Source organism: Pyxicephalus adspersus, chromosome 2 (assembly GCF_032062135.1).
Source record: "Pyxicephalus adspersus chromosome 2, UCB_Pads_2.0, whole genome shotgun sequence".
Taxonomy (NCBI): domain Eukaryota; kingdom Metazoa; phylum Chordata; class Amphibia; order Anura; family Pyxicephalidae; genus Pyxicephalus; species Pyxicephalus adspersus.
Window position 1 is genome coordinate 5,346,291 of NC_092859.1, and position 27,996 is coordinate 5,374,286.

Below are 27,996 nucleotides of genomic sequence, written 5' to 3' on the forward strand. Positions count from 1 at the left end.
GTAAAACCTTACAGTTAACATTTTATTTGCTTCTTTTTGACCATTAAATTGTACCAGTGATAACATTTTGTTTGTGTTGCGGGTGAAAAAAGTAATTGCTATTGATCATGAAAGTAGTAAACTCATAGTCTTCCTAGTCTTCAGGTAGCATTGTTTCCAGTTAATTATCAAGGTTTCTGAACACATTTCCCCTGCTATTTATATACATTTGACATGGTATACATAGGTTATGGGTTTTTCGAAAGTCAAAGCACCTTTCCTGTGCAAGGGTGGCATCTTCATTCTTTCATAGATCAGTAGGGTGGGTAAGCATTGACATTCAGACACAGCAAATATATTACTAGAAGGAAACAAGCCTGAAAAATCTAATTGAACCACCATGTACACTGGCAATCTAAAATATGCAACATTTTGGTTCTTATGTGTAGAAAATATACCAATAATTAGTGGCAGATAAAATGTTTCATATGTCTTTATTTGTAAGGTGTTCACTTTTGTGTATCATGCATTGAACAGGTTATGCATGTTTTTCTGTTTTCATTTAACAGCATTCAAATTTGACATCATTGAGAGCTGTGTCATCTCCCCGTCCCTGGGGCTTTTCCACTCTGGTTGTGATGCCACAAATACCATCGCGGCAGAAACTGCTAAAAGCTCCCCAATCACCCCATTCCCCACCGTTTCCTCTCAAGATTTTATAGTCGGAGCATTGGAATTCGATGTTGTTTGCTGCAGTGTCGTCTCCATCACCGATGGGTCGCTCAACTCTCAGGGAAAAGCTGATGAGAAACCCTTCAGAGCACCAATGTTCTCCGGTCCAATCTCCCCAGCTGTAGTGAAAAAATAATTTATATTTTTCTATTTTTTATGCGAATTAATACTCCGCGATTTTAAAATGATTTTAAGCTAAATTGGTTGTCTTGATGATGTTTTGGTAAACCCATCTTTTACCCGTCTTGGCCAATGTAGAATTACTTATTGCCATCTAAACTGTTAGCAATGAAATAATTTCAAAAAGTTGATCAATACTTGAGCTGATCAACCTTTCCCCTTCTACAAAATTCTTTCTAGACCATTTTAGAAATTGCTTTTACCAAAATGGAGATAAAATGAGGCCTTGGCATATATGCATAGAATAACTAGGAAGACTAGTTGAGATACTTGTGGAGGAAAGGCTGTATAAGTTATGGCAAGGCCACACGCTAAAGATCCCCAGGTTGAGGACAGGGGCATTCTGCCAGGTGGGTTACATTCCAAGGAATTATATCTTTAATGACAAGTGACTTTTTAAAAATTAATCACTACCGGTATCTGTCAAAATGGCTGAGCTGCACATACGCAGCATAGCTTAGGTTGACCAGGTAACCAGCTTACCGGCATCCCCGAATTACATCACCCCAGCCTAGCCAATCCTGGCCAAAGATTGTCTCCAAGAAGAGAAGAAGGGAGAAGATGGCAGTGCCCTGCAACAGAACTGGGATAGGTAAGTATCATGGGTTTAGTTCCTCTTTAAATGTTTATTTTTGGATACCCTTATTAGATTTTTTAATTATTTTCCTAACTTCCTGTCCTAAAGGTGCAACAGGATGTGAAAGGGAATCACTCCATACTGAGGGATTTGCACTCTGATAGTTGTCCCTAAAACAGGCAACATAACTACAACTCAACTTTTTAGATTTGCTCCTCATTCTCAGCCCCTGGGACAATTATCACAATAGATATAGAGATATAGAATAAATGTCTTGAACAGGAGCACGAACATGGCAAATAAACCCCATATCCGAATTATAAAGATTTTTTGTCTTTCGATACATAATTTCTGGGTTAGGCCTCAAGTGAACTTGGTTTATCAAACAAACATGACAAATCAGCTGGTATTGGTGGATGTCCATTATCCAGCGACCATGATTAAACTTTGAAATAGACAGATGTACTGGACCAAAGGGGTCAACTGGTTAATTTTATCTCTTTAAAAGTGAAATATTTCTATTAGTACTATCAGCTATCACCTGGAGATAAGAGTTTTCAATTTTGTGATGACTGATCATCACCAATATTGGGCAAAGATGGCCTACGATTGCTGAAATATTATTTTTTTTTTGTTTATGGTAAATGTATTGACAGACCTTCCTTTAGAAGAGGATATTGCGGCTGATTTCACACTCTTGGTAGGATAAGAACAGTAAAGTTCGATTCCATTAAGAGCCGTATCATCTCCATCTCCTTGAGGTCGCTCTACCTAAAGAAAAAAGGGGAAATGTTAATGTCCCTAGTTTAAGTACAATTTTATTCTGCAATTATCATTTCTCAAACTGTAATTTAGAGTAAATCTATTACTCTAAATTACAGTTTGTGGATGGCATTGATAGTTTAGATATAGAAGAAAAAGATGATATTGATGTGGAGGACATCGATGATATAGATATAGAAGAAATAGATGATATAGCTATGGATGGCACTGATAGTTTAGATATAGAAGAAATAGATGATATAGCTATGGATGACACTGATAGTTTAGATATAAAAGAAATAGATGATATTGATGTGGAGGAAATTTATGAAAAAAATAGATGAGAAATAGATGATATAGATATGGCTGGCGACATTTTAGAGATATAATAGAAATAGATGATATAGAGGAAATAGATATAGATTATATTGATGATATAGACTGATTATATAAGTATAGAAGAAATAGATGATATAGATATGAATGACATAAATGATATAGAAGAAATTGACGATATAGATTTGGATGTCATCATTATATAGATATAGTAGAAATAGATGATATAAGGTATAGATGACATTGATGACATAGATATAAACGAAATAGATGATATGGATATGGATGACACTGATTAAATAAACGTAGAAGAAATAGATGATATAGGTATGGATCACATACATAATATGCATATAAAAAAAATATAGGCGCTATAGATATGGATGGCATTGCTGATAAAGATATAGAAGATATAGACGATATCGGTATGGATCACACAAATGATATAAATATACAAAAATTGATGATATAGATATGGATAGCATTGATGATATAGATATAGAAGATAGAAATATGGATGATACAGAAATAAAGAAGGTAGAGATGTAAATATAGATATAGGTGATATAAATAAACGTCACACAGAAGATACAACGTATAAATTGAACAATATATTTATAGAGAGAAATTCTTTCGATATACTATGTTAATGGAGTTTATTCAAAGCACAGCAGGTGGTTGAGTTTTCTTCATTGAAGATCTCCACATTTTTTTACCTTACACTGAATTTAAAAATGTGTAACTTTACTTTTATGCATAATTTCTACATTTAAATCCATACTGATAATGTGTGATCTTTGACTAAACAGTGAGTGAAAACATTTAGAAACAGATAAAGTTTTCCTAAAGCCAAAACTTCTTCTTTGTTTTGCCTCTAGGATAGAAATTCAAGAAATATGTTTACAATACCCCTCTCTATGGTACATTCATAAAATAAAATGGTGAATTAATTATTTACTTACCAGTAAATTAAAGCCTTTTGCTTTTGTTCCAAAAGGGCAGTATTCTGTTCTCCCCCAGTCACCCCAAGGACCACCATTGGACACGGAAATGGTGCGGCTGGAGCCCAGTGTAGCCTGTAGTAAGAGTGTGGAACCAATTAGGACCCACAACATCTTCACAATGAGCTCACTTAGCTTAGCAAAACCTGCAAGGTATCTGGGAACTATCTCTGAAGCTTCTCTGTGCTTTTGAGTACCGACCAGTTGTTGAGTGACCTGCTTTATAGGGCATCACAGCCATGTGATTAGGAGGAGCAATACCATCCTCCCATATAACCTCATGCAAATACAGACAGGAATTGTGTGATGTGGCAGATAGAAACAAGTACAGGATAATTGGACACTGATGGAATTTTGTGGAAATCTATTACTTTATCTAGAGCAGGGGTCCCTTCCTATCTTGCTATGGGTTTCTTGAGCTATGAGCAATGAATGACTCACAGGTCAGTTACCAATGACACCAATGATCTTTTAATTTATCTGTACGGGCGACCTTCTTTCCATTGTTTCCATTGGCCAACAATTTAAGAAGCATTGTTCCTACTGACCACCACACCAATATACCGTGAGCTGTGAATATGGTGGTGATAGCAGGGGTTTCCTATAGACCTTAAAGTTTTTTTTTTTCAAGTGTTCCCTTATGTTTAAAAGTTCAAGAAACACTGATCTAGACAACTGAATGGGCAGGATCAACTTTGTTCCAACGCAGCATGTTTAAATTTTGATGACCCCTTTTCAATGTAAATCATCTTACTAAGGTTCCAGATGGGCAGATATCAATTCCTCCTCATGTACCCCTGGGAACCATCATTGTATTATGCAGTATAAGTGTCATGGGTTAATGTAGCATGGAGCAAAGGTTTAAGGTGGCAGTCCAGTTCAGCAGTATTTACCCTTACCATGGGCTCCCCAGATTTAAGGTGTTTTTGGAATAGTTTCCACAATTTTTCAAAAAATAAAATAACAGAATTGTAATAATAAAGATATAGTTACATTCAGTAAATAGGTTAAAAAAGGATAAGTCCATCAAGTTCAACCACTAGGGAAATAAACATATCCCAGATAAAAATCCTATAGACATAGTTGATCCAGAGGAAGGCAAAAAATACTTGGTTCAATTTGTTCCAACAGGGGGAAAAAAATGCCTTCCTGATCCCATGGGGCAATTAAATGTTCCCTGAATCAACACTCTTATCTTTATTTTAAAGCTTTAATACCCATTACATTTTTTGTGCTTCTAGAAAAGCATCCAGTTTTTACTTACAGCAATCTATAGAAGTTGCTGAAACTACTTTGTGAGGGAACTTTTTCCACATTTTCACAGACCTTACAGTGAAGAATCTCTTCGTTACTTGAAGATTAAACTTCTTTACCTCCAGTCACAAAGAGTCCCGCCTCGTCCTTTCCAATGACCTTAAAGTGAATTATGGGGAAGAGGGTCCCCTATAGGGACCTTTTATATATTAATATAGGAAAAATTGCAGACTATATGTGAAAAGACCCTGAACTGGCAGGCCAATTCCCATTCCGGCCATTACACCTGCCTGCTAAATCACTGACATGATTAGCTGAGTCTTTGGCTAGATAAGGCAACCAGTTGGCACCTCAGTCAATGGTTCCTCCATACTTTGAACAGACTAGAAGCAATTGGTCAGAGAACACTTGGGCTCCTCACATGGTCACTGGGATGAATTCCCCTCTTACAGTGATGAACAGACTGCCACCCTTACAAAAAGCATTTATGATGATTGGTTTGATGGCTCTAGTTCTGCCAATTGGTGTTAAGCGCAGATCTATGCAGGCACAGCCAAATGGGTGTTCAGTTAGTCAAGAGTCATAGAACCTAACCAAACCTCTGAAGCAACCATGTTGGAGAATAGCTGATCTATAAGGAATATTTTCATCTCTAATAAAACCAGAAATAATAATTGATGAGATTAAAATTATGACCTTAAATAGAATACATGAGGAGGTACGTGTGGATACCAAATAATCTATACCAGCCATATATAACCATATATACCCAAAATGATTATATGCCCACTGAAAATAGCAACCCCTTGGTGTTTTGTTGGGATTGGGACCATGCACTGATATTTGAGACTCTGGTTGCATTCCACCCATTAGAACCACCCGGTCAATATCACCTAATTTTTCTTCTGCTTGGAAACTATCTAACCCAGTGTTTCTTGACCTTACAAACATGGGAGAACCCTTAAAATAACTTTTAGGCCTTAAGCAACCTCTGCTAAAATTACTATATCGACAGCTCACAGTACATTAGCATGGTGGTCATTGGGAGTATTGCCACCTACATCCTGGCCATTAGCAAACAAAATCAATGGTGTCAGTGATATCTGATCTAAAAGACACAAATTGCTCAAGGAACTCCTGGCAACCTCTGGAGGAAACCTAGGGATCCACGGAACCTTGGTTTATAAACACTGGTCTAATCAAAGAATAGGCACCCCTATCTAAAGGTTGTTGGGCAAGCAGAAGTTGACTTCTCACCATCCCAGGATGCATAAATAGAATAAGATTGCATTGTGCATGTATCCGACATAGATTTATATATATATTTATATATGTGTGTATAATTTTTGGTAGTCCAGAGAGTGGAGGAATTGCAATTGGTGGGTCAAGTGTCTATGGTGGATGTACCTAAGCAGTGATTGAGATGATAGCACCAAGGATTCCAGCTAAAAGTATAACTCAGATGGCTTTAGAATCATGTGAAAATCATATTGATGCTACAAAGCCTTTGGATATAACCAGATTATATATATGATTTGTATCTGCCCATATGTGTCCATCAAGGTAGATTTGGGAGAGTTTCTGACTGCTGACACATAGTATTTCAGGCTTTAATTTCTGTTCCATAGCAGTGTGATACTGTACATGGTGAGAAGGGTGCATATAAAATCATAAATAATAAAAATATTATATATTTATAAAAATGAATCTTACACAGTTATTAAAGCATAGAATCTTTAAATCATTGTAATAAATAAACATGTCAAATATTGGCAGTTAAATGTTCTTTACTAGTGGATTATTATGTTAATCAAAAATGGGTCAGGATGACATGACATGAGAAGAGCAGAAGAAGTAAATAGGTAAAATCAAAGTAAGAATGAAATGTAATCTCCACTGATGATAAACTGTTAATAAGGAATAATTTGTATAAAACATTAAAATCAGAACAGCACACAGAAAGATACAATGTTCTTTTATGATCCGAATATCTGTTCCAAGCATATCCTTATAATGTAAAGAGAAAATTCAACCCTGACATATCTCTTCGTATTCTGTATGTATGGGCTCTTCATAGTACCACTTATCTTGTCCTGTACATTGGGTGAAATTCTCACCTATGCAACTCAGTATTCTGAAGATATCTCATAGATGTACAAAACCATAGTTGAGAAGCGATTCCAAATGTTCATGTGGGCATGGTCCAGGGTAGATAAGTGTAGGTTGTTTCAGATAAATCAGTTTTCAGTCTACCTTCTCCAAATTGGTGCCTTAATTGAACACCTAAACAAAACCCTAAAGCCAATGCTTATGAAAGTGATATAGAGAGAAGGAAAGTATTGGGGTTGTTTGGTCCCTTTATTGTTATTTAAAGTCTGAGAAGTGTCTCTAGTGTCTGCTCGGTTTTCTGCATTTAGGTTAGGGTATGGACAGAGACCCCAGAGTTTGCTTGATATGGTTAAGGTGTCTTGGGGAGTGAGACCAGTTTCCCACAAAACTGTGTTGGAGTATGTCTCTCAGATGGAATGATTTCACTGGTAAAAGAGCACTTTCAAAGTGCCCAAGAGGCACAACAGTGTGTAACTGGTCCATTAACGTGAAGCACTTTCTGGTTGACATTGAGTGGTTTTCCTGATTACCACCGTGGAAAGCAAGTTCTTGGCCACGTGGCAAGGCCCGTTAAAAATTGTGGAAAAAGTTGGAGAAGAACATTTCATTACATATTACCCTGGGAGGTTACAGCCTTACCAACTTAGCTAAATAAAATTGGTCTGGAGGGATATAGATCCTGTGTGGAATATAGTATGTGGGAAGCCTCAACCATAGGTTTGTGTTTACAGTGTGAAAATGGTATCCAGCCTGTTAAAACTTCAGGCACAACAAGAGTTCCTACAAAGAAGATATTGTAAGATTTATCTAGGCTTATGTATGTTATTGACTATGACAAAGCCCAAAGTAAAGCTGTGCCACAAACCCTATCATATTCTGAAAGTATGCAGGGGGAGCTTCAGAAGATGCTGGAGTTAGGTATCATTGAAGAATAGCAGAGTGAGTGGTTGAGCCTGCTTGCCTTGTTGCCAAAGCCTAAGGGAGAACGATTTCAGAAAGCTTATTGTAGTGTCAAAATTTGATCCCTATCCAAAGCCCTAAAGTATTAGTCCTAAAATATTGCCTTAGACCACATAACAAATTATTGACATGACATATCACATGACATATTATCAACAAATTATCACATGACATATGATATCTGATAGTCACTTTAAGTTTGAACACCTTTAAGGTTGCACAGTGCACCAGTTATATTACAACGGGCAATGGACAAATTGCAATGCCCCCTCCAGAGGTACTTCTCATTGTACCTGAATGGCATTGTCCTCATTACTGTCTGTACTGTGTGAGCATCAGATTTTGGTGGCACCAGACTAAGCCAGGGAAATTCTGGTATAGACAGATGATTTAACAGTTGGACTGCGGGTGTTTTTTATAAAGTTGAAAGAGAGATATGGGGGTAGTGGAAAGAAAGTACCTGGCCATCAAATGGGCACTGGACTCCCTCCATGGATGGGGCTTATTTATTAAAGCTATGCAAGACTAGGTGATCCTGACAACCTGGAAAGATTTTTTTTTAAAAAACCATTTGCTGTCAGTTGGCAAATGCTTACAATCCATGACTAGATCCATTTTAGGACTAGATCCGGGTGGCCCAGGTTCTCCCATGATAGTCTATCTTTTCCAGTCTTGGAAAGCTTTAATAAATTGGGCCCATTACCTCTTGCAGAGAAAGTTTTAACATTGACATCCATGCCCACTGCTCTGTATGATAAAAAAACAAGGGAAGTGGGGTTAGTGCCAGTGGAAACAACAGTGGCAGCAACAGCAGGATAAGCATCAACATTCAGCACTATCATTCAATTTTTAATCAATTGAGAACTGGATGGAACATCGTTTTCTCCACATAAGCAGATAATGCTTCTTCATATGCTGGATGCGAGGAGATGTTAAATAACGTGTACCTGTTACCCATAACCTACCCTGTGTTTATATTTGTTGGACACAGCAAAATATTCATTATCTGAGGCAGGCTTAAAAAATGCAAATACCCGATATTGTAATTATTCAGATAGTTATTTAGATATTCAGGTTTGTGTAAGAATCTAGTATCTGAAGCTTAACTGGGCAGAGACTTGCAAACTTTATGATAAGCTGTGCCTTACAAAAACTATTTTTTTTTTACAGTAGCATAAAATTGCCTTACGGTGGCACCTTCTGCCACTTCCAATTTAAAAGGACTACAACCCTATCCCCAATTAAACAGAAACTTGTTTATTCTCCTTCCTACTCCCAATCTTCCCCTAGCTGAGTGTCTTGACTTTGCCATGGAGCCAGCAATTTTAAACCCATAGGATCCCCTGTCATATCTCCGGGCATAGGGCCCAGCAGATCATAGAATTTTTCATATCATTAGGGTAGTGTGTGGTGGGTATCTCTATATTTTCATTGTGACTAACTCTGGTTTATATAAAGCTAATTAAATAAAGACAGAGAAAGAGAGTTTCTGGCACAAATATAGAAAATATAATTTGTAACATACAAAATTATGAAAGAATTATATCCTTTTTACTCATAAATCATAATATTCTCTTAGGATCTATACAGGATTTGATCAATTTTCACACAAAAGTTACAAAATACAATTACAACCTGTCACAATAGTTTCTTGTGATACATACAAAGTTAGTTTTATCTGTTTCCATTTCACTAAATTATTATACAATTGGTGTTATTCTCTAATAATTCTACTATTTGAACAAAATTGGATGAAATATATGATTTTTGTAATGTTGAACATTGAAGTGTATTAAACCCTTACATTTATGTTTGTAAATTTAGATCACCTGAGCCCCGTATGTATACATAGAGGATTTTTTATTGACCTATCACTACCCCTGAGGAAGCCCACTATGGCGAAACGCGTAGGGTACTACGGTTGATATGAAAGGGTTCATACCTACTTAACCCTTGTATGGTGATGTATATTTGTTTAATATTCGCTGAAATCTGTATAGTGCCACAGCAGGCCTGAACAAAACTTTGTATGTATCGCAAGAAACTATTGTGACATACAGAGAAGGTTGTAATTGTTTTTTTGTAACTTTGTGTGAAAATTGATCAAATCCTGCATAGGTCATAAGAGAATATTATGATTTATGTGTAAAAAGGATATAATTCTTTCTTAATTTTGTATGTACACTTGTACTACAAATTATATTTTCTATATTTGTGCCGAAAACACTATCTTTCTCTGTCTTTTATTTAACAACTGAGGGCTATTCCAATATTGATTGGTCTCTGGTGTTGCTGGGACTCTTACTTTTCTTGGCATCAGTTTACCAAGAGGCACCCCTGGAACCCCATTAGTTTGATTCCTGGACCTGTGACCCTATTGTGTTCTTCCAACTTGCTGTAATCCAGTCTTTTGACTTTGTGTATCTGGAAGTCTACAATAAACCCCCAGCCTGTCAAGCCCTTGGTTTTTGTGTGCTATTTTCTGGTTGTCGACAATGAGATGAGAGCACAGGAGATAAAATCTTACATGCCATGGATTCAAATGTTCCCAAATACTGTAATTGGACTGTGATCAGCCTTTAGGAGACAGGCCAGGGATTTAGGACTGGGCTGCAAAGGGCCTACAAATAAATTGCTATTTAGGATGCATAAAGGATCCTGCCAGCATGAAGGTTCAGTTATTGTCTCTGTGTTTTTAGGGCAGTGTCTCTCAGCCTTGGTTCCATGAAACCCAAGGAGTCCTCCAAAAGTTGTTAGAGGTTCTTTGAGCAATGAGCAGTTTGTGACTCTCATGTCAGTTACCACTGACACCAATGACCCTTTTGGCTATCTGTAAGGGTGGCAGTCCTCCCACAGGCCAGAAATGTAGGAGGCATTGTTCCTAATGACCACTAATCCAACGTCCTGTGAGCTGTGGATATAGTATAGAATATTATAGGGGTTTCCAGAAGGCCTGAAAGTTCTATCAAGGATTCATTAATGTCAAATAGGTTGAGAAACACTGATCGGCGCTCTCTGCACACTTAGGCCATCACAGTCCCTATTAGTTTCTCCTAATTCCTATTTTCTCCCCATAGTCCCTGTCCCACTAGCAAAGTAGCGCAAAATGGCACATTGTCCAGCTGTGCCCTATCTTTTGATAGAAGGCCAATAGAAATGGAAGAAGACATGTCAATGCAGTCACCTTTCTTACTAGAAAAGTAGCACAAACTGGGTCAATAGAAATGGAGAAAGACAGACCAATGCGCTCGCCTGCCATTGGGTTATTTTCTTGAATGAGAGATCGAAGTTGAAAACTATATCTATAACATTTTTTTTGTCTGTAAAGCAATCCCTATCCTTCAGAATTTTATAGTGTGGACTGTGTTCAGTACTGATTCTCTATTCAGACATTGAACAGATGTAATTGGTCAAATGATTTGCTACACTCAAATGGCTAATAAGCAAAGGCACCTAACAGTATCCCCCCATTGGTCACATTGCCACCCACACATCAAGAAAACATTTATTTATTTGCCTAATATAAATGATAAGTGTAAGAATATTTGGATACAATGCTTGGGAGGGCTTTATTAGTATTGGATCATTATGGGTCAAATACAATAAACAGCTTCCCGGTCCCTGGAAATTTTCCACGTTAGTTGTGATGCAATGTATATTGAGGTGGCAGGCACTAATTCATCTACCCCAAGGCACCCCAAAGGGAAGCAGTTTCCTTCCAAGATTGTTTGGTCAGAGCACTGGAATCTGATGTTGTTGACTGCAGTGTCATCTCCCCTACCAATGGGTTACTCAACTCTCAAGGCAAATCTGACAAGATACCCAGTGTGACACCAATGTTCTCCAGTCCACTCTCCCCACCTGTAAAGGAAGAAATTCGATTTGATTGTCCTGATTTTTTTTGGGGGGGAGGGGCCATCACTTTCATAGCCTACATAGATTCACTTCTTGTCACCTAATTTGTTGTAAACGAGAGTAGGTTGGAGGTACCCTGTCCTTAGATGGCTTTACTGGTTGTTAGTGTGTGGCCTACCCCATATGAGATATATAGAACAAAAAAGAAAAAGAAAAGGCTGGGGTTTATAGGCTCAAATAGACTAGTTTAAAACTTGAGTAGGTTATATTATTAGTCATATACCATACCATACACATATATCAAAATAGTAGTTTTTTCCACCTGAAAGAAAAGCCCCAATGGATAATCAAAGAGGAATAATCAAAGAGGAGTGGACTCCTATTTGCTCAGCCTGTGATTACATATCGTGTATCTGTGGGAGGAAGAGAAGAAGAGGAGGGGGAAAAAGCCAGGCTTTTGAAGGGCAACCAGAGTTAAATTTAAAAACTGTTTGTTCCAACAGCATAATTTAAAAGATTAGGAGCTGTGTCTCTATAATGAATCCTAGGCTAACAAATAACCACTAGTTTCACAAAAAAAAATAGCAATATCGTTTAGTATCATACTAGGTTAGCGATGGCGGTAAGGTGTCCTACCCAACGCGTTTCTCCTGTACCGGGCTTCCTCAAGGGTAAGGGGAAACTTAGTATTATTGCTGGGGCTTTTTACCACATCAACAGCCTTGTGATACTGAATTACTTCTTGTAAGTGATTTGATAGTGAGACTGATATCAATTTGGACGTACTGCTGGTGTTTCCAGATGTCCAAATGGAGTAAACGGTGTGATAGAATCTTGAAATGTTTATTCCAGGACCTTCATATGCACAATGGTTATGACATCTCTGTCTTAGTAGAAGTAAATGACAGTGATTCAGCAGGGGAAGATCAAGTGTTGCCTTCTCCTATGGACTATTTTAGTTGTGGTGTGTAGGTGAGCTGCAGGCAGCCATATATCAAAATCATAAAGGTACAAAGTCCATGTTTCAGTCCATAGCATAGAACTCAAGCCCCTAGATTCCACTTTGTGGGGAGAGGTCTATTTGAACTGGTTAGTCCAGTTTGGGTGATTTCAGATGTTTTGAACACTTAAAAATCCTGAAAGGTTACTGAATATCTGAAGCCCGTAGACAGGCTGTAGAGGCGGAAGTAAAAAAGATGCTTGAGCTAGGGATAATAGAGAGGTCCAAAAGCGAGTGGAGCAGCCCTATCGTTCTGGTCCCAAAACCACATGGTTGCGGTTTTGCAATGAATTTAGAAAATTTAATTTTGTATCAAAATTTGATGCGTATCGAATGCCAAGAATTGATGAGCTAACAGAGAGGCTAGGCCCAGCAAGGCACATCACCACTCTTGACTTGACCAGGGGTTATTGGCAAATGCAGCTCACAGAGAAAGCCAAGGAGAAGACTGCTGTCTCCATCCCACAGGGCCTCCGTCAGTAAAAAAGAATGCCATTTGGCCTCCAGGGGGCCCCGGCAACATTCCAGAGGATGATGGATGAGATATTAATCCCACATCAGCGATATTCAGCCGCCTACTTGGATAATGTGCCTACTTGGATAATGTGGAGATTTTTAGCCAGGATTGGGAAAGTCACTTCCCCAAAGTGTAGGCTGTGATTGATTCCCTCAGGAGTGCACGCTTTACAGCAAACCCTATGAAGTGTGCGATAGGGCTAGAGGAGGCTCTTTATCTAGGGTACACCATTGGGAGAGGGTTATTAAAACCACAAGTCAGTAAAGTGGATGCGAATAAAAGTTGGCCCCAGCCCCTGACAAAAAGACAGATTCATCCCAAATTTTGCCACCATAGCAGCTCTGATAACAGAAAAAAGGGTCAGTCAGGTTAAGTGGAGTCAGAAAGCAGAGGAGGCGTTTCAGCAGCTGAAGGCAGCCTTGTGTCACCTGTGCTGGTGGCTCTGGACTTTAAGAGGTCTTTTGTGGTTCAAACAGATGCTTCTGGTTTTGGTGTGGGAGCAGTCCTGTCTCAGCTGGATGGGGGTGAACAGCACCCGGGGGTCTATTTAAGCCGAAAACTGTCACCAGCAGAGAAAAATTACAGTATTGTGGAGCAGGAGTGCTTAGGTATCAAGTGGGCTTTGGACTACTTAGGATCTATGTCATTGGGCGTCAGTTTGAGCTAATCACGGACCCCTCACCACTGACATGGATGGCCCAGGCCAAGGATAGTAATGCCAAGGTCACCAGATGGTTCTTGCCCCTGCAGGACTTCAATTTTACAGTTGAGCACAGAGCAGGGAAATTACAGGGCAATGCAGATGCCCTTTCCAGGGTGCATTGTCTAATGGCAGATAGTGTCCGTCCACACAGGTCCGGACAGGGGTTGAGGTGCTTCTTTCATTAAAGGCTCCAGGGGAAGCTAAGTATGTGCTACTTGGTTATAAGGTTTATGGTAAGAGCCAGCGTTGAGGGCCCTTGAGCCAGCCAAAGGAAGAGAAGGGAGGGTTCCTTGGCCACCCGGTCCATGTCAGGGATTTACTCCCTAGCAGGAGCTCAGGTGTTTCATAAGGGCAGTCAGTTGCTGACTGACTGGGGAGAGATTATGACAAAGGTTTCCTAGAGCTGAAGAGGAGACTTTGGACTGAGCTTACCAAGACTGCATGAACTGTGAGTGGACTCTGTTTACCCATTTGCATGAACTGTGTACCACTGGGGCTTACAAGTGGACAGAGAGAGATAGCATACCTAAAATGAGGTAGCTAGTTGCCCAGCCTGGCCATGGTTTGTTTTTTCAGTTTATTGTTTTGTTTTGATTTTTTTTCTAAAATGACTGTGACAATAAAGCCTGCAGGCAGGAACCTGGACTTTTAAGTTGATTTAAAGCGTTGCTGCCTAGAGCCATTCCCCACAACCACTACAATATTTATATATTTTTGAACATACCTAAACATAAATAGTTGACCGTTACACATTTTTTGCAACAATTTGGAATTTATATTTTACACTATTTGCCTTACCATTTCAAATAAATTCTATTACTTTCCTGAATTAAATTCCATCACTTCTCTACTAAATCTATATGCAATTTTATGAATATATTGACTACTATAGACCTATGTACTACCACCATTGTGAATGTATATAATAGATTATCTACAATGTTACAACTATACCATATCATTACCGCAAGCCTTATTACTAGGCTCTTTAATGCTTTTATACTGTACCATCATCTCAAGCTATGCTATTATACTCTGTGAAGTATTATTATGTATTTGTTACCAATCATAATATTAATGTGATGTTGAATTTTTAGCTATAACTTGTTGTACAAATAATTACTTTGACTAAATCACGCTAGTTATATTAACATCTATTACTATATTTAATCCTAGTATACTACTAGGGCAACAACTATTTTTGGTTGATATCTTTTTTTTCTCATCTAATACTTAATTATCATCATCCATATGTTTTTCCTTATATACAGCCTCTCTGCAACCCATAAATTCCCTGAGGAAGCCTATAAAGGCGAAATGCATCAGGACACCACTACCTACCTTTCAGGATATTTAGGTGTTCAAAACATCTGAAATAACCTGAATTGGACTAACCAGTCCAAATAGACCTCTTCCCACAAAGTGGAATCTAGGGGCTTGAGCTCAATGCTATGGACTGAAGCATGGACTTTGTACCTTTATGGTTTTGATATATGTTTATGTATGTAAATTATATCATAATATATGACTATTAATATAACTTACTCAATATATAAACTATTCTATTTGAGCCTACAAACCTCAGCCTTTTCTTTTTCTCATTTGTTCACCTAATTTGTTGGCAATTCAATATTGCGCACTTGGTTTCACATTATTGGTAAATTTGGTAAATGGCCTTCCATAGAAGTTTGTTGAATGCTATGGAGTATAGTTATAGTTGGTTTTATGGGCTTAAAGTGCTGTACTCATGCTCAATAATGGTCAATAGAAACTGTCTTTAGTTGTTGACCCTTCTATTCGATTAGTGGTATCAATTCTCTTCAGTACTGCTGAAAGTCAAAATGAGTATAGCTCTCCATAAGAAAGTATTGAGGACCTAGCATGCATGTGCAGGGTGAAGAGGGCTCAGTGGGATGCTTGTTTAAGAAAGGCTCTAAAGCTCCCGGCAGGGCCACACACTGAAAATCGACAACAGTCGATAGGCCACAACAGTATTTTTCAAGGTGGGCTACCTATATAATTACAAGGACATTTGACATAAAAGGTTGATTGTACATTTGAATAGTCTAGTTAGGCTTAGTTAGCTGGATATGAAATTTCCCCAAACTTGGAGATATCCACTCTTTGAGAGTTGTCTATGGAGTAGGAGTTTGAAAGTTTCCCTCTATTTTTAAATTTTCTCATCACCTTCAGCCCCTGTAACAGTGGTCACCAGGAGATTAGAGAGGGAGAATCTCTTCAACAAGAAACATATGGCAATGGAACCCTGTATCCAAAACATAACATTTTGGCTTTGGATACCCCTTAAGTGCTAATTTTGTCAGAGATGGGGTTAAATGTTTTTGAGACAAAAAATGGGTTTACAAACCTTTCTTTAGTAGAGGAAATTATGGTTTATTTTAGTGTATTGCCTTGCCGGGCACAGTAACGTTCAATCCCATTACCAGCTGTATCATCTCTCTTTCCTTGTGGCCGCTCAACCTATAAAAAAAATAAAATTATATAAATAAACCAAGGTTCTGAGAACATAGCATTTACTGGTTTGCATTACTAATAATGTAGTTTAAAGTTCAGTAATCGTCTTTGTCAAATACAGCCTTAGGTTATAAATGGGAAATGTAGAGAAGGGTTAGGGTGCTTTACCTTCTCCATTGTAGGTGTTTGGACATATACTTCAACTGGTATGAAAGTACAACAGGTATGGAAATATAGAAAGTATAAAATACATTTTATACAGAGTGAAGCTGAGAAAAACCTTGGTAAAGTGTATCTATATTCCTATATATTTTTTTACTATTTGCACCTCAATGGGGTTATTCCAAGCCCTTCTCTGGAAGTGAGATAAAATCTAATGTGTCATATTAGAAAGTTGTCACCAAACTAGGTGAAAGAATTTCCCTCTCAGTTCCATGACAATGGTCTTCAGGGTAAATAAACAAAGTATATCTAATTAATAGGGGCATCAATAAAAAAAAAGAGATCAGTGTTAAAAAAGCAAAAAGAGAGCATCCTCTTAAAACAATACAAAAATAAGTTTATTAAAATATTAAAAGGATCTAAAAATTAAATACATGGGACTTACAAAGTCCTAGGAATCATATTTATTTTGCCACTAATGGAGTTAAAAAACTTGTAAAAATAGAAACTATAGAAATGTATTCAAAGTGCATCCCTGAATGCAATAACATTTTTTTAAGTTTAATTCCATAATGTCCAGAGAACTCTATATATCCTAATATATATATATATATATATATATATATGTATGTATATTACATACATTGTTCCCATGGACTATTTAAACTGGAAGAAGAAAACATGTGAGTCAGTCTCATATTCCCCTTATTCTTGCATGCAGAAACATATACCAAAAGTAATAAAAAATTAAAAAAACAGAAAATGGTATTTTTCTCTAGCGTTAAAAAATGCAACCAATTCCAGATATCTGTAGAACAATTTTTTACCAAAACTTTCAACTTACTCTACAAAATTTAGATTTCCTGTCTTCTTTTACATTATCCTTTTCAATTTGAGAATTTTATTTAAAAAATTAAAAATTACTTTGACTTCTTTATATAATACTACACTTTCTATGATTTGTCTACCTTTTTTCTAGGATTCTGTCTACCTTAATGGGGGCCTTTCCTACAAAAATAAATCTTGTCACTGATTTTGAGCATTCTTTGCTTTATTCCAAATTCCAAATAAAATGTTTAGCTTTCAATATATGTAAATAAAAAATACAATTAAAATTTAAAAAAAAGTAAAACTAAACAAATTCTAACAATTTTTTTTTAATGTCACCACTGTAGATAATATATGGCTACCATCGTTTAGAAATTCAGTCCCTCTCTATGGTACACTTTCTAAAGAAAGTTGTCCTTCAAGTCACATTATGCCCTGATTTATTAAAGCTCTCCAAGGCTGGAGAGAATACACTTTTAGGAGTGAAGCTGGGTGATCCAGAAAACATGGACTGGGTTTTTTAAAAACCATTTGTTATGGGCTAGCAAATGTTTTGAATTCTGGACCCAATCCATTCCAGGTTTGCTGGATCACCCAGCTTCACTTCTGGAAGTGTATTCTCTCCAGCCATGGAGAGCTTTCATAAATTAGGGCCTATGAATTATTCAATCACTTACTAATATATTAAAGCCTCTTAGGTTCAAGTAATTAAAGTGTAGGTTCCAGTAGGGTCAGTTCTTCCCTAACTACCCCAAGGACCCATTGGACACATAAATGGTGATGCTGTAGCTCAGTGTAGCCTGTAGCAGGAGTGTGCAGACAATTGGGATCAGCAACATCTTCACAATGAACTTCAAATGCCTGGAAGAGATCTGATCAGCCCTTGCAGAGCCTTCTTTATAGGGCATGGCAGTCATGTGACTGGGAATAGCATTGGCATTACTGTGCCATGTGTCCTTTTATAAATGTGACCTTACGCAAACAGAGCCTGAAGTGGGCGATGTGGCAGTTACTGGCAGTTCCACTTTAATGGACTTTAACTTAAAAATTAGACTTTATCTTTTCACTGAACTGAGTGTATTGAGATTAAAATGAAGCATGTTTCATTTTCACCCAGCACACATGTTGGGATAGAACAACATGGACTATTGGAACCAATTAGTTTTGGCTTTTGTTGGGTTTGTGTTGAGCATTGCACCCAAAAACACTTGTGCCCCTCAAACTCCTTGCATAGCTCTTCAGGGGAAGGGTCCTCTCCTGCTTCTGAATCACTGTGTCATTTGCAACCCCTATCTAATGTACAGTGCTGCATAATATGTTGGCGCTTTATAAATCTTGTTTATTATTATTATTAATAATAATAATAATAATAATAATATGAAAATAGAATTAGGACAAAAAGAACAAAGGTTCTATCTGGCTAGGTAATAATACCTTAGTGTTCAATTGGGCAATTATGTTGAAATTGTGATCTAACTGCAATTGTTCTCTTTTAGTCAAACTTTACATTTTAGTGACTACTTATCAACAAATTAAAGCCTCTTGTCAAGGTTCCCGATGGGCAGGTAACGATTTATCCTCATATGCTCCAGAAACCTGTTTTATGTATATTACATATGTTACATTCCAGAAGCTAATTCAAATATATCAACTGAATTTACGAATGAAGGGGTTTGTACAAAATTGTAGAAAAGGTATGATAGTCTAGAGTCCAAACTACTTACATTTAAGATAGAAATAACTGAGCGTGCAAAAAAGGCCAAACAGGAGTCTGCACAGTACTACTTCTCTTGTCCTGTACCCCGGGTGTAATTCTCAGGATCTGTTCTTAAGCTGCGTACACACTTCCAATTTTTATCGTTCAAAATGAACGACGAACGAACGATCGATTGGGCAAAAATCGTTCATAAAAAAAGTAACCAACTACGCAGTCGAACGAGGAAAGTCGTTGGAAATGAACGACCGGACCGGCGGATCGGATTGGACGACGATCGTTGACCATCGTTCGTGTGTACGATCGTTCATTGATCGTCCATGGTCTGAGCATGCGTGATGAACGAACGTTCCTGTGGTGCACGTAACTTCCTGTATCGTTCAAACGATCGCATCTATTGTGTGTACAATATCTACGAACGATCGTGTCGTTATCTGTATGTACAGGATCGGTGCTATACGATCGTTCGCAGATATCGTGCAGGATCGTTCGTCGTTTGTTTACCAACGATAATAATTGGAAGTGTGTACGTAGACTTATTCTTTATACCGGGTGTGATTCTCAGACAGCCGGCAGTATGTTCAGGAGGGTGTTCAGAAGATATAACAGTGGACAGTATGTGCTAGAGAGAAATGTGGAGGGTATGAGGTGGGCAGTATATACAGGAGAGGAGTGTGGAAAGTGTGATAGCAGGGGCAGTATGTGTAGAAGAGGAGTCCAGAGGGTACGATGATAGGCAGTATGTATAGAAGAAAAATATGGGTAGTAGTACAAGGGAGTATGTATAGGAGGGGGTAGGAATGACTAGGGGGTAACATATACAGGAGATGAGTGTGAAACGTATAACAATAGGCAAAATGTATTGAAGAGGAGTTTGTATTGTATGATGACAAGCAGTATGTTCTGAAGGCAAATGTGAGGGTTATGACACAGGGCAGTATGTACAAGAGGAAAGAGTGGAAAGAATGAACGGGGCCGGTATATATAGGACTTGAAAGTTATGATAGCAGTATTTGTAGGAAAGGAGTCTAGAGCATATGATAAAGAACTGTCTGTGCAGGAGAGCAAAGTGGAGGGCATGACAGGGGCCAATATTTACCGGAGACGAGTGTGAAGGGTATGATAGAAGGCAGAATGTATGGGAGAGGTGTGTAGAAGGTTTGACAGCAAGGACAGTATTTGTAGGAGAGGAGTCCAGAGGGTGTGATAGTGGGTAGTACGTACTGGAGAGTAGTGTAAGGTATGACAGAGATAAGTATGTACAAGAGAAGAGTGTGGAGGGTTTAATGGGGCCAGTATATACAGAAGAGGATAGAGGAAAGTATGACGGCAGGGACAGTATTTGTAGGAGAGAAGTTTAGAGGATACAATAGTAGTATGTACAGGAGAGGAGTTTGGAAGGTTTGTAGAATGGTATATCTATTTTGATAAATGTAAAAGTTTAGATTTAGATTTATTATGCAATTTGTTTAGAAATGTATTTATTTTATTCCTTGTTGGAACTTCTCCACTAATCAAATAACTTTTACAAGCCAATATTCCTTAGGGGGAGGGAGTACAAATAAAATTGTGAAATTCTGTTTGTGCTTTTATGAGGACATATATAGAACTTTGCAAAACACAAAAATAAGGACAGTTCATAGGACAAGCACCTTTTTATTCCAACCTTTCATTTCCAGAGGTCAAGCCAAACTAAACACAAAAGTACACACAGATCTACGCCATAAATACCCAAGCCTACATGCACTACAATGCAGTCATGAACAAATACAGAATTACACACAGGAGTTATGGGATTTTGGAGCTTAGTACCACCTTAGGCCACCTTAATAATTTATATTTAATTTTCACAGTTTCAGTGGAACAGTGCTTGAATAAAAATGTACAGAGACAGTAGAAACATATACAAATAGTATTTTTTACTTTGTTTGTGTTTGTGCTTTGTCCATTTACCATTGTAGGAATGCTAGAATGTTATCCTTTTCTAGTCTAATCACCTATATACCAAGTGATACGGGGAGGTCCACTCCTGTTCTCCCATTTTCCTATAGACCCAGGGATGCTGGGAGGTCCACTTCTGTTCTCCCAGTCACATATAGACCCAGGGATGTGGGGAGGTCCACTCCTGCTCTCCCAATCACCTATAGACCCAGGGATTCTGGGAGGTCCACTCCTGTTCTCCCAATTCCCTATAGACTCTCGGATGCGGGGAGGTCCACTCCTGCTCTCCCAATCGCCTATAGACCCAGTGATGCTGGGAGATCCACTCCTGTTCTCCCAATCACCTATAGACCCAGGTATGCTGGGAGGTCCACTTCTGTTCTCCCAGTCACATATAGACCCAGGGATGTGGGGAGGTCCACTCCTGCTCTCCCAATCACCTATAGACCCAGGGATTCTGGGAGGTCCACTCCTGTTCTCCCAATTGCCTATAGACTCTGGGATGCGGGGAGGTCCACTCCTGCTCTCCCAATCGCCTATAGATCCAGTGATGCTGGGAGATCCACTCCTGCTCTCCCAATCACCTATAGACCAAAGGATGGTGGGAGATCACCTGCTGATTACTGATTGCACTGTCATGCTTGGAACCACTATTTCTGCCCAAACATCCAAACATCCAAGTAATGGATTGGCTTTAGAGTATGTATGTTGAATTTGAAATATAGAAAAAAGGTAGGTTCTCCCTAACCTAAAATAATAATATATGGCCTACCCCTGAAAGAATTGTATATAATAGCTTAATTAGACAAACAGAGAAACCAAGATATTGTTTTGACCATGAAACATATATTGTGCATAATAAAAAACAATGATATTAGTTTACATAGTGCGGACTATTTGTTTACATTGTACACAAAAGTCTTAGTATTGCTTTACATAATGTACACATTTAGATATCACAACAGTGTGCCCTGTCCCATTTTTTTATAATGGGAAAGAAGGGCAAAGTCTATACTGATAAAGGTCTGATCAAGTTTATATCATACAGAAAGGGTACTCTTCCTTTACTTAAACTAGGAGAACTAGTTTGCAAGTAGTTTGAAAACAGTTTGTTAACCCAACACGTTTCGCCATTAGGCTTTCTCAGGGGAGAACTGTGATGATACGTGATGAAATAAGTATTAAAAAAAAACATTAAATTAGGTTATTAGTGTAACATTATGTATAAAGAATTTTGTCCATAAACTGAGATAAATATAAATCGATGATTGGTCACTTACATGTCACCTGTGATGGGTATAGAATGGAAAACGTATTGGACTTCTAAGACCTGATTAGACGTATTAAAAGATGATAAAGTATGTGATGATATATATTTAGATTTAGATGATTATTTCAAATATTTAGATGAAGGAACAATTTAGAATGTTTAAAACAACAGATAATAATTGATGTTTGTCACTTATGTCAGGTACTTATCAGCCAAAAAAAACTATGGTCAGGGTTAAGGAATAGGGAACCTTCTATTGGGAGTAATATTGATAAAAGTCTATTATGTTCTAATTATCATAATTATAGATATCATTTGAGGTGGAAATATATAAGGTTTACCTTCTGCATTAGAGTAGTAGAGAAAACGTAGAAGCTCCTTTACATATTAGTAGTGGAATGCTTGGCTTATGAAAGTTCCCGCCTAATATTTATTAAAATTTGCTGGCAATGTTTAATTATATTTGTATATTGTAACTAGATGCCTGGGTATTGTATCTGGGTATGGGTGTAAATAATTACTGGGATTTCAGTTGGGATCATCATACCTAAGGACACTCCCCTCACCAAATCCTTGCCAAAACCTCGGCTCTGTTTTGTCTGCACACTTCTGTGTTCTCTGGTCCCATTTATGACCCATTTTAATCAGTACGTGTCGTTCTTTGGATTGTTGGGAGCAATTTGGAGAATCTGGAGTCTCTCCCTGCTATTGCTTCTTTTGCTGGTGGCACTGAATACCTGGACTATCATGAACTTCCATCAGCTGAGAGCTTTTTGCACTACAGATTTTTTATATTTGCAGCTGTGAGCTCCCTATTTAATAATATTCCATTTCCTGAGCCTTTGGAAAACCTTGGAGCTCTGTTTTGCATTCACACTACTCTGTCGCCCTGCCCTGATCCATTGGGATGTCAATCCGCTATTTTTGTTATGGACTCCAATGCAGTTGTAATTCATTAGATGATTTCACACAAGCAGGATATCTGAGCTTGGATTGTTGAAATTTTAAATTTTGATCCAAGAGCTGAAATCGGGGTCATTATTGACCCTAAGCAGAACTATCCAACCACCTTTATGCTTCAGCTTTGCTCTGAGGGTTCAGTAATCTTTCTGTAAGGAGGAAGACACTGCAGCAAATGACATTTCATCTTGAAAGTAAGTGGTTCACCATGGAGTGACTGGGGTGAATTGAGTGATGCTTGTTACTCCAGTATTTGTAGCAGCATGACCAAAGTGGAACTGGTCCAAGGAAGGGGTGATGACACGGCTGTCAAAAAAATCACATTAGGAAATTTGCAATTCAATAATATATATTCTTTATCAAAAATGATTCATTAAAATGCAAATAAGTTATACAATTTAAGACCCTTCCCAGTCTCAAGCTTCCCTCATTTCCAGGCTAAAAGACATCCAGCATCATCTAAAGATTTTTCATACCCAGTCTGACTGTTCCTTGTAGATATTTCATAGTGACAATTGCCAGTTATGTATGCTATTGTGTGATTTGAGGGGTTTCCTATTGACTACTATGATTGTATTATGTTATTAATAAGATTGAGATTAAGGTTGTGGGGTTTATGGTGGTTATATAGATTCCATTCCATCTCTTTACTATTCAACTCTAGTTGGTGCAACATGTTAGGAAAAGACCAACGTCCTGGAAGGGTCGGTTAAACCTGCAACCTTTTGTTGATGAAATTTTATGCAGGAGACTCATCAAAATAGCTTGCTTTGATTGTGCTGATAAGGATTTGATACCAGGGAGAGTCATTACATTACAAAACAGAGATTGTCAAGTCCTAAAAAATGGGGAATAAAAAAAAACCTAGAGAACCCAGTGAATATGGATAATTGGTGGGACTGGCACAACAGAAGTATCCTGTGAAAGGCTATCAGAGATGCTGTCACAATATATAACACTGAGTGTTAAGGGGGTCTGAAAGGTTTTATTGAGAATGTGTTTATGAAATTTGTATGTCCTTGTTCCAATGCATATATCTTGGCTTGTCTTATGTTCTTTTCATTCATGGACTCCTGTCCATGTGCAGGAGTTACAATGATCGCGGCAGCTGGTTCTGTATATTGTAGACCTATGATTATCTCCAATATGTACTTGTTCCATCACTGTTGACTGACTTACTACCTCTACTGTGGGTCTGTTCAAGGAATCCAGGACTCTTCTAATCTTATACCTTCTAAAGTATTTCTCAGTCTTACCTCCTGCTAGATTAAGGTCATTCCCAGATGCTTGAGCTCAATCTCACAAAATACAGCTATTCTGAATTGTATTTAAAACTTTCACTTATGTTCCCCATATTACCTCTTTCGTTCAGAATGTTCATTCATTTCCTAAAGCATTATAATCATTAACTGCATTGTTAAAACGAAATACTTGCTTTCATCTTTTTTTTCATCCTTAATTGAAACTCAATGCGTCTGATCTCTTAAAGCCACCTCATGGCCATCTAATGGTCACAATGGTTGCATGGCTTGGTGGGTTTCCATATGGTGACAACCATAGGTAATAAAATGTTCAAATCAGAGTTCAAGTTTTGTCACAATGAACAAGAACATTCATGGCAGGATCACCAGGCAATATTTTATTGAAATTTGTACCTATTGAACATTTCTTTGGAAATGGTATTGTTAAAGCTGTAGATTTCTATAGATGATCAGTGACTGGGCTTCCATTATGTTCCTCTGGTCTGTTCTGATATGATTTTGCTTATAACTTGAACCATTTTTGCTGTCTTTTCAATATCTCAATGGCCCTTATTTAATAAAGTTTTCCAAGGCTGGAGAGAATACACTTTCATCAGCGATCAGGGTACTCAACCAAACCTGGAATGGATTTTCTTAAAGTTTTTAGCTATTTGTTTGCAAATGTTTTCAATCCTGGATCAGATCCATTCCAGGTTTGGTGGTTCATCCAGCTTCACTGATGAAAGTGTATTCTCTCCAGTCTTGGAGAACTTTAATAAATCAGGCCTGTTGGCATGCCCAAGGGTGACACTGCTTTTCCTCCATCAGTACAGTATGATCAGTGAGCATTGTTACCACCAGACAAAAGGTGTGTTACATCAGGTATTAAACTACAAGGAAGAAAACAATCCTTAAACAATTTGAGTAACACATAAAAGAGCTAGTGAGCTAAAATTTATACTATGTTGGTTCTGGTGTTTAGATAAACTTGAAAAGTGTAAGAATAATAAACATAAAATGTTTGATAGGCTTTTATTTGTATCATGTATTTGTATGGATATGCATTTCTTGCATCACATATGATACAGCTTTCAACCATTAATGTGGTTTTGCATTCCATTTTGACATCATTTAGAGCCATTTCATCTCCCCAACCTTGAGGGGAGAAAATCCACTTTGGTTGTGATACCCTTAAATCCAGACTTACACAGGTCCCTCAATCTTACCCATTCACTCAAGATCCGCTACTTTCTACTATTTATCGGGTCTTGCATTCCATTTTTACATCATTGAGAGCCGTGTCATCTCCAGTCCATCCTTGGGGGGATTCCACTTTGGTTGTGATACCATTAATACCAGACTTACATGGATCACTCAATCTACCCCAATGACCCCAAAGTGTGCCCCATCCTTCCAAGACTGTGAAGTCAGAGCACAGGAATAGGATGTTGTTTGCTGCAGTGTTGTCTCCATTACCATAGGGTTGCTCAACTTTCAGGGCAAAGCTCACAAGAAACGCATACTTGGGGCACCACCGTTCTCCAGTCCACTCTCCCCAGCTTTAGAGAAAGGAAAAAATGTTTGTTCTGATAATTTTCAGAGGTGCGATCTCTTTTTTGACCTACATAGATCTACTTACTTTTATTTTTAAACTGTTGGCAATGCAATATTGGGCATTACTATTAGTCTAACCATTAGGCCAGTGTTTCCCAAAGAGTGGTTTTGTGAAACACCAATGATTTTTGGCTATCTGTAAGGGCATTCTTCCCAGTGGCCAGCAATAAAATTATTCAAACTGACATCTCACTAATATACTGTGAGCTGTGCATATTAAAATTATACAAGGGGTTCTCTGAAGCCCTGTATATTATTTAAAGGGCTCCCCATGCAAAAAAAGTTTACAGAAAGTCTACATTAAAGGTATCGTATTTGAACAGGATTTAATAGCAGAATGGGGACAACCACACTACAAGGATATGGGTACCTGGTTTGTTCATTTCAAAAGTGTATATAATTAGATAAATACATGCCCATTGGCATTGCTTTTGTTAATTATAAGAGTTGAGTTTCAATGGGTATCATTTTTAACCAACTCTTTAAACAAAAAGAGGATTTTGGAGGTTTAGCAGTCTACAGCAGGGGTCACCGAAATGGGGTCTCAGTAATAGAAGGCTTTAACTTTTCTGATGGCCACTAAATCATTGGATTTGGCTGAAGCTGACTTTCCCCTGCTGGAGCTTACAGGTTTTTTGTGACAGAAATTGTGTTGACATACCTTCCTTTAGTAGAGGATATGGTAGCTAGTTTCTCTGTACTGTTCGCCTTAGCACAGTAAAGCTCAATCCCATTAACAGCTGTATCATCTGAACCTCCTTGTGGTCTTTCTACCTGAAAAAAGATGTAAGCAAGCTATGAGAAGTTTACATTCACCAATTCTCATTTCTTCAACTTCTTTTAAAATTTGACATTTTTTCAAAATATTAAAAAAAATACATTTTATTGACTAACATGAGCTTGCATGATTGTTGCTTCATCGTGTAAAAAAATACAATAGTCACCTGGGCAAATTCAGAATGTGAAGGAAAATAGAGATCAAAAAACATTTCCAATTTCAAAGATCAGGGCATAATAAATGTAAAAAGGGTCCAACCCCCCGAAACACCAACAAAATAAACAACTGAAAAAGTACATGAACCTAAAAATTAAATGCATTGGACCTACAGAACATTATTGTTGCTAAACCGTCATTTTAGATACAATTTTGGTGGATTTTGAGTAAACCCATTTTTGAAACTCCAAACTTTACCTAAAGACAAAACATTGCCGTTCCTTAAGATTGTTTCTAGGACAGAAAGTAAAGAAAAAAATTCCCAATAAGACACAACAGTAAAAAAACAGAAATCCTGACACTGGTTTTACCCAATCCCTACTCTCTCCTAAACTACAACTAAAATAGAAAATAAAAAGATTTAAAAAAAATGTTGAAGGATTTCCCTTACAGTAAAATTCCAAACAAATTTTACTGACTGTCTCACAGTTCATAGCATATAGCTAATATTGTTCAAAATTTCAGTAGTCGTTCTTCAAGTCAAAATATGAATTAATAATTACCAATAAATTAAAGCCTCTTGCAATGGTGTCTTCAGGGCAGAAATGAGTGTTTCCCCATTTACCCCAAGGAGCACCATTAGACACATAAATGCTTTTGCTGGAGGTCAGTGGAGCTTGTAGCAGAAGAATGGAGACAAATAGGATTGACAGCATATTCGCAATAGACCAAGTGCCTAGATGGGATCTGAGAACCGTCTCTGGAGCTTCTCTGTCCTGTTGAGTACTGACAGAGCGGTCGCTCTTGGGTTGTTATATAGGGCATACTGGGACTGGGAGGAGCAATGACATAACCATCACATGTAACCTTATGCAAATACAACCTGAATGTG

The 27,996-nt window shown here is 37.8% G+C and overlaps 2 protein-coding genes across 2 annotated transcripts; both read right to left on the reverse strand.

Moving 5' to 3' along the window:
- Nucleotides 1-443: 443 nt before the first annotated feature.
- Nucleotides 444-4,119, reverse strand: LOC140322719 (vitelline membrane outer layer protein 1 homolog). The gene is made up of 3 exons (XM_072399293.1): nucleotides 3,529-4,119; nucleotides 2,127-2,239; nucleotides 444-830 (listed from the first exon to the last, which is right to left on the reverse strand). Exons 1-3 carry the CDS (start codon nucleotides 3,679-3,681, stop codon nucleotides 542-544), a joined length of 555 nt encoding a protein of 184 aa, XP_072255394.1. The 5' UTR covers nucleotides 3,682-4,119; the 3' UTR covers nucleotides 444-541.
- LOC140322720 (vitelline membrane outer layer protein 1 homolog) lies at nucleotides 3,530-27,885 on the reverse strand. The gene is made up of 4 exons (XM_072399294.1): nucleotides 27,668-27,885; nucleotides 26,832-26,944; nucleotides 16,334-16,446; nucleotides 3,530-3,642 (listed from the first exon to the last, which is right to left on the reverse strand). The coding sequence occupies exons 1-3, from the start codon at nucleotides 27,818-27,820 to the stop codon at nucleotides 16,365-16,367; spliced, it is 348 nt and encodes a 115-aa protein (XP_072255395.1). The 5' UTR covers nucleotides 27,821-27,885; the 3' UTR covers nucleotides 3,530-3,642; nucleotides 16,334-16,364.
- Between the last annotated feature and the right edge of the window lie 111 nt (nucleotides 27,886-27,996).

Coding starts and splice junctions, on each gene's coding strand:
- LOC140322720 (XM_072399294.1), bottom strand. CDS start 27,820: ATGCTGTCAATCCTATTTGTCTCCATTCTTCTGCTACAAGCTCCACTG. Junction 26,945..27,667: donor CAAGAGGCTTTAATTTATTG/GTAATTATTAAT, acceptor ATCTTTTTTCAG/GTAGAAAGACCACAAGGAGG. Junction 16,447..26,831: donor ATATCCTCTACTAAAGGAAG/GTATGTCAACAC, acceptor TTTTTTTTATAG/GTTGAGCGGCCACAAGGAAA.
- LOC140322719 (XM_072399293.1), bottom strand. CDS start 3,681: ATGTTGTGGGTCCTAATTGGTTCCACACTCTTACTACAGGCTACACTG. Junction 2,240..3,528: donor CAAAAGGCTTTAATTTACTG/GTAAGTAAATAA, acceptor TTTTTTCTTTAG/GTAGAGCGACCTCAAGGAGA. Junction 831..2,126: donor ATATCCTCTTCTAAAGGAAG/GTCTGTCAATAC, acceptor TTTTCACTACAG/CTGGGGAGATTGGACCGGAG.